Below are 7,978 nucleotides of genomic sequence, written 5' to 3' on the forward strand. Positions count from 1 at the left end.
GTTACGCAATGCAATTGTTATCGAGCGTGACATTATAAAACGCATGGAACAAGGTGGACTTATGGACTCTGTGCAGCACAGGGTCCATTGTAGAAAGAGCCCAGGGGTAGACATTTCAAAGTTTAGGTTAGCTACGCTGCCGCGCATTGAGCAGAAGCTTTAAGCAAAATAGTAGCTTGATGTTTCTTTCACATCGTATTGCTTGCATAAAATTATAAAGATAAAATTGTATATAATATTATTTCTTTACTATTAATGAAGTTAATTGTTTGTGTAATAAATTAAATTATATTTTTCAGCAGTAATTTAAATATATAGTGAGAATGGCATACGATTTACGAGAGCGAGTGAATTATCTTGGATTTATAACCAATTAAATAGTTGTAAATAGTAGATTACCGTCGATCAAACAAGTTCTTGCTGTCTTATTATATAATATTAGGAGATTGAAAAACAATTTAAACGATAGCGCACAATTAGCAATAGAAGAGTGTGTTATTTTTTGGAAAAAAGCTCGTATCCCGACTCAAGAACTGCATAAATGTGTTAAAAAAATCAAGGCTGAATACGAGAGATGGAGAAATATCCAGAAGAGTGCTTCACGTCAATCCAACAGGCAAAAGAAAAATGAAGAAGCTTATTTAGCCAGTATAAACAAATTATTCGACATTGCCAAACAAGATGTTCTGACGACCATGATAGATGAATCTGATAGAGTTTTTAATACAGCAAAGAGGTAAATCTCTATGCATGTTTTTAAGGCTACATAAGAGATAATTAATAAATCAAGAAGTAAAGATTTTTACTATTGAAAAAAGACTTTGAAGAGTGAAAATGAGCTCATCGAAGCCCTATTCGATGATTTTTAAAGGATAACTACAAATCTCAACTTGTATTATAACTAGAGAGCTAAAAATTAATATACATATGTATTTTAATAAAACCAAGGTACCTGTAAAATTTTATCCTCCTACCTACCATACAATCTGAGATCTGGAATACCCCAACAAATCACCGAATAAGGCTTCGATGAGCTCATTTTCATACATATACTAAGGAATCCATTCTCTAAGTGAATTATTGGCATTTTATGCTCAGACTTTTTCAAAATTATTTCTTAATCATTCGTCAATGTGAATTTTTGACTGTTGGTCTTGAAATATGTATGAAATGTTTTAAGAAAAGCAAATCAATCTAAATATTTATTTTTAAACATATATAAAAAGCTGGAATAAAATTACTTTTCACTCTTTATAATAAAAAAAAATTATACATAAACTCTCAATAATATTTTATAAAACCTAAAAGTATTTGAATAGAATTAAAATTTTTGAAGTCTGAAAGTAAATTTTGATTTAAAAGTATGATTTTTCAAGTATTATTTTCACTAATAAATCTGTCTATTCACAGAGATAATCTTCAAATGATCTTTTTTGTACAAATCTCACTTTAAAATCAATACTTTGACGAAATATTATTGATAATCAATTATTTATTTAAAATCATAATTTTCAGAAGAATCATCAGATGCTACAGAGGAAACAGTGGAAGGATCATCACACATGGAAATTGACTGTGAAGTTTTAAATTTGGAACATCCTGTAGCTGTATCTCATGATTATGATCAAAACTCACAATTAAAGAAAGAGGAGGATACGTTTGCGTTCGCTACAAAAGGTCTAAATTTCTATTACTTGGTTTTGATCAATTAATTATCAGTTACTTTAACAAATTGAACTTATTTATTATTTTACTGCTATTTGTAAAGTTTATGCATTTCCTTAAATTAAAATTGAAAGTTTTATATTTCTTAAATTTTAGAGGAACTTAATGAGTTGATAGGACCGGAGTCAGAATCTCAGCCTTCTTATAACACACCTCCATCGAAAAGAAGAGGTAAAGAATTTGTAGTTACCTTAAGACTTGCGAACGTATTAGACAAATGCAAAATAAGCAAACGAGATGCAATGCACTTATTGATGGCCTTTGCAGAAGCTCTGAAAATTGATACTCGCAATTTAGTTCTTAATACTACATCAATTCATGAAGCTCGACAAACGTATCGCAAAGAACGATACGAGTCAATAAAAGAGTATGTTCCCCAACTATTTTCTAACACAGCAAATATAATACACTGGGATAGAAAACTACTTGCAGGCCTCACGCGAACAGAAATCGTCGATAGGTTAGCTATTATAATAACAAATAATACAGAAGAGCAGCTATTAGGAGTACCTGTGATTGAATCAAGTACTGGACGAAACCAAGGTCAAGCTGTATTCGATACTCTAATTGACTTGTCTCTACAAGACAACATTCAAGCCTTATGCTGTGACTCTACAGCGAGTAATACTGGTCGCGTGAATGGTGCTTGCATAATATTGGAGCAATTAATGGATAAAGAGCTTCTTTATTTTATCTGCAGGCACCATATCTATGAATTGATTTAGAGATGTGTTTTTGAGGAAAAATTTGGAAAAACTTCGGGGCCAGACACTCCTATTTTTAAGAGCTTTCAAAATTTTTGGAAAACGGCTGATCAAAACGAATACGATACAGGGATCTCCGATATTTTCGTTAAAAAATCTGTTCAAGATGTTGAAGAGAGAATTTTAAATTATTCTTTAAAACTGTCAAAAATTAAACAAATTCGAAGTGATTACCAAGAATTTCTGGAAGTAGTAATTGTCTTTCTTGGTGGTGAATTATCAACAAATTATAAGTTTCGTCCTCCCGGTCCAATACATCACGCTAGATGGATGGCAAAAGCTATCTACTGTCTCAAAATTTTCATTTTTCGGAAAAAATTTTTGCTTAATGAAGACGATTACACAAAATGTAGAGATATTTCTATATTTATCATAAGAACCTACGTTCAAGCTTGGTTTGAAGCGCCAATTGCTGCCAAGGCACCAAATCAAGATATAAATTTTTTAAAAAGTTTATATTATTATGAAAATATTGATAAACAAATATCTAAGAATACTGTAAAAAAATTCATCAAACATTTGTGGTACTTGTCTCCAGAAACAGCAGCTCTTTCATTTTTTGATTCTGACATTTCAATCGAAGAAAAACGTAAAATGGTCGATGCTTTAAAGTCAGACAGCAGTAAATTTGTCTCTAAAAAACATGTTTTAGCAGATGAAAAATCTGTGCATAACTTGATTAAATCAAGTGTCTGTGATTTTTTGTGCAAAGATTCATTAAAATTTTTTGAGCGCTTTAACATCGACTCATCATTTTTGTTAAAAGATCCATCAAAATGGAGTAAAGAAAGAAATTACGTAAATGGTTTGAAAATTGTTGAAAATTTAAAAGTTGTGAATGATGTTGCAGAAAGAGAAGTCAAATTGATGACGTATTTTCACAAAATATTAACAAAAGATGAGCAACAACGACAGTATCTGATGACCATAATAAAAGAATATCGCAGTTTTTTCCCAACCTGTAACAAAACTTCTTTAAATATTAATTACGAATAAAACATTTTTTCTATTCTGAAATCATAATAAATTTTTTTTTAAACCTTATTTTCAGTCAAATTATTCATTCTTTCACGTCAAACTTAAAACTGATATAAAATGTGCATATCAGCGTAATAAATTTACCATTTTATTTATTACTGTGTAAAAGATTTGCTTGAGCTGTATAAAAGATATAAATAATAAAAATGAAGATTCACAATAATACTAGTACAATCCTTTAATTTACCTACTTAATAAGTTATGCAGATGACAAACATTCGGAGAACCTAATGTTTGAAAATTAAAGCTAAAAATATCAAAAAATGGCCTTTCACCAGCTAACGACCTGAGATTTGCGCATAACTTGAAATGATCATAGCTCCGATTCAGGAGGCTTTAGAGACCTCTACCCAACGTTAAATTACAGGTATGCACGTTTAATTTTCATAAAAAATATATTTAGTACTCCATCGAGTCAAGTACAATCACCATACAGAATATTCTATTCTCTTTACACGCTTTTTCTCGCTTATTTTAGCAATTTTCGCAGTTTTTCGCTCATAACTTTTTTCCTCCGAGGAACAGTGTAAAAATTATTGTTTTAATGAATTTAGGAGACGAAAATATATGAAAATATATACTTGCGATCATTTTATTTCATGATTTTTATAGCTTTTTGGACGTATAAACAATTGAAGTGCTTTTTCACATGTTATTTACGTAAGGAACTTCAGGTGCTTTGCGGCACGTGTTAAAAGGATCCGATAATGCAACTTGGGATTTGCGCACGAGTTTTTGGGCCTATAGAAGCGATTTCTGCCCGGCACTCATTAAAAAATCGAAAAAAAATGCTAACGACCACCCTAATATACATATAGTCTCGGGTACTTGACCGTCAGCACATGATAATTTATTTTGTCAGCTGATCGTTGCATAAGTGCCCAGTCCTGTCCTGTGCCGGTGCTGATAACAATGAAGCCTTGACTCCTTTTTTCTACATCTTGGCCGAGCTGACAAGTCTGGCCTTTCTCACCAAGTCAAACGATGAGGTGAGCAAAGATTCTACTGTTAGTGCTAGCAGTTTGACAAGTAGCTGCTAAGCAAATCTAACAATTAAACTGCATATTTCAGTTATAAGCTTAACAGTATTTGGTGAGTAGCAGTGCTTGTTTTTTATTTCTCTTTTTAAATAGTTTTTTGTCTCTCTTGAATTTGTATATAAATCAAGGTGGACTTTAACGTAAGATTGCTGACAAATGAGTAATTCCCACGAGTTTCCAGTCACAGAGTTGTAATTTACTTATCCTGCAATCAAATCAACCAAAACAAAAAAAAAACCTAATCAACAAAGCAAGAAGTTAAAATTTTAATTATTGATTTTATCGAGCACAATTTTGAAGCATAAAAAAAAATCAAGGGCTGATGAAGTTTGACTAAAAAATGTACATGAATCTCTGAAATCATCAAATGGCTGTGAATCTTCAGTAGCTCCAGAGGCTGCAGTAAAGAGTTTTTTAATAATTATTGTTCACAGTGAAGGTACAGAGAAAAGCCACTTAACGTATTCATGAAAACTTGGTGCCATGTGATGCTAATAGCACAGTTAATAATAAAAATAAAGTTCAGACTTGCTCAAAGTTAACAAGTGCACAGCTCATCATATTCCAAACATACAGTGCAGTTGTAGTAGATGGTCTTTACAATTATTCAAATGAAGTAAATTATAAAGGTTAAGAAATGTCATGAAGCTGTAGATGTGACCTGGTTGCCTCCAGTCCAGCAGCCCACCAACTTTCCAATTTTTCTGGCTGCAGTAACAGTTGCTCAGCAGTTGGATATCAGTTTTAGTATTGTAATGCCAGTTTTGGTTTGTATTTTCTCAACTTGGAGCAGCCAGGCTGTATGATATGTACATCAAGAATAGTGTGCTAAGTGATCAAAGGTTTTGTCCTTTTTTTTATTCATGTGTATCTATTAAATTCGCAGTATTGAGAAATTTAGGATGATAATAATAATTACCATCACGATCTTACAAAATAATTTTGGGAGCTAGCGGAACGAATCCAGCTGGCATTATTGTGAGTTGCTATAATTGTGGAAAAATAATAATTCACTTTGCTGACAAGATATTTGAAAAAGACAGCAACTGTTTGATAAGCAGTCCCGACAAACACAAAGGTCCTGTGAGAGCACTGGACTTTAATCAATTTCAGTCTCATTTTCTAGCTACTGGTGCGACAGATAGTAACTTTCATAATTTGTATATTAATTGGACAAATAAGCCTATGTCTCCTAGTTCCGAAACAATTTACCACCTGAGGATGTACTAGATAAATCATGGAATACACGAGGTACGTTACTTGGCCAATTTTTTTTTACACATTCATAATTGACATTAGAGCATTTTGTTGTTTACAGTGCAACACATTGTTGCTTTAACATTTTCACAGCATTGTGATATTTGAAGAAGAATTAAGCCATGGTTATACTCACCGATGCCGATTCAAGAGCCTTTATAAGCATTATCATCAGGAATTTTAACATAATAATTCTTCATCATTATTAAAATATAAGTGAGATGGAAGTCAGTACATTGACATCCTGATATACAGTTACACAGCTGTCTCTTGCTTTAGAAGAGGATTAAACTCCAATTATTGAACCGTGGGATTCGAGATTTGCAACCACACCGTAAAAACATTTTAAAACCATCAAAGGAAAGTAATATCAATTCCCTAGAATCCTTATAATTCTTATCTTCTTAGTTATGCAAAAGAAAATAGAATCCTCTCTTGGCATCCTAATTTCGATATTCCAGTACGTAGCAGTTAAATTTTTCTCGCAACTTTTTTTTTTATTGCGTGATGCTTATTTTTTATTATAAATCTTTCTTAAGGGTGGTGATATTGTTGGCTAATTAGCTCAAACAAATCATAAAAACTTAAATGTGTCTTAGTGTCCTAGATAAGCTTGCTTGGTTGTGAGTACTACTACATATGGCCAGGCAATGGTATACTCTCTGTAAGGTGGAGCTGACCATTGATCTGCCGAACCGCTAAATAAAATGTTGATTTATTTCCTGGCATAGACCCATTCCCACAAGTCTCACCGATGATGCAAACAAAAGTTTATTATGGAAATAATGCTGTAGAGTCCCCAGTCTCTGGTATAATGGTAGCTAACTATGCGAATAATACCATAGTTGAAGTTATACCTTTTATTTAACTAACAATGAGAGTTGGAAACAAAAATAAATAAGTACCCAAACCAAATAAAATACCAATTGAGTTAGACTATACAGCTGAAATTAATGATCAAACTGCTTAATTCCAACCACTCGAATAATTGTTATTAAAACGCCTTCAACTAGTGTACTCGTAATTTATGTAGCTTAACAAGCTTCCAAAGTAATGTTTTGTAGCTTGCAATACATGCCAATATATCGAAAGTTTCAGCAATTAATACGGTTATTGCGCAAAAATTGTTAAATCACTTATAAAAAGTAAACATTTACAATTGACGAAATTGTGTAAAGAGATGCTTTTTTTAAAAATTTAAGTATTAGTTACATTTCAACATTTCTACAAATTAAAGCTAATTTTTTTTTAGAAATAATAATAATTTTATTACTCCTGGATCTGTCCTTACTTTTTTTTTCTTTATCCTTTTTTCACAATACTCTCTATACAGGATTAAATTACTTATTGAGCTCATCAATAGAGAAAACATTTATCATTCACAACGTTAAATATCTAAAGGAAATTGCAAAATCAACACCTCTAGAAATGATGTAAAGTTAAAGACAAGATTATTTGAAGAGTAAATAAAAAATAAAGAGGTTAATATAGAGATGAAAAAGAGAGTAAGTCGAGTTATTAAATTGTATATTCGTTTATTTACCGTAAATCAGTTATTGATCAATTTTTTTTTTTTTTTTCCATTGAATGATTTTAATCTCGTAAACTATTTTTTTTTTGTCACATTTTTTACACTAAATCTTTTTTTGTTAAAATTGCACCTCATAATGAATATGCAAAAGTTGGACTCAACAATAGCTTAATGAAAAATTAGGTAACTGTTTTATGAATATTATGTTTACACTGGGTAAGATTTGCTCAAGATTTACATGAATATAGTTGTATAAAATAACAAAAATATTTTTAATAATAATTAAATTAATTACTGGGAAAGAAAGCGCCAGTAAAAAAAGCCTTGCTGTTTCGGAGATTTCAACATTCAGTAGAATAATTCTTTTGTAATAAAGTGGTGGTGATAACTGGCCTAGTTATTTATTAATTTATTTAATTCATAAATTATTACTTCGGCTAGCAAGTGACGGCGATAAGTAGCTCTACCATTTATTAATTTGCTTAATAAATATATTATTATATTGGCAAGCAAGCGGTACCAACAATAAGTTTGGTGATTTATTAGTTTATATGATAGATAAAATTCTTCTTTGACAAGTAAGCGACAACAACAAGTAGCTTAGCTTTTTGATGGATTATTCA

At 31.3% G+C, this 7,978-nt stretch overlaps 1 protein-coding gene across 1 annotated transcript; it reads left to right on the forward strand.

Annotated features, from left to right (window-relative positions):
- Positions 1-1,562: 1,562 nt before the first annotated feature.
- Positions 1,563-3,485, forward strand: LOC149375714 (uncharacterized). Its single transcript, XM_089598048.1, has 2 exons — positions 1,563-1,677; positions 1,822-3,485. Exon 2 carries the CDS (start codon positions 2,760-2,762, stop codon positions 3,483-3,485), a length of 726 nt encoding a protein of 241 aa, XP_089454174.1. The 5' UTR covers positions 1,563-1,677; positions 1,822-2,759.
- Positions 3,486-7,978: the final 4,493 nt, after the last annotated feature.

Source organism: Copidosoma floridanum, unplaced genomic scaffold, assembly GCF_036245765.1.
Source record: "Copidosoma floridanum isolate Cflo_tuat_1 unplaced genomic scaffold, Cflo_Japanese_pri ptg000004l, whole genome shotgun sequence".
Lineage (NCBI taxonomy): Eukaryota > Metazoa > Arthropoda > Insecta > Hymenoptera > Encyrtidae > Copidosoma > Copidosoma floridanum.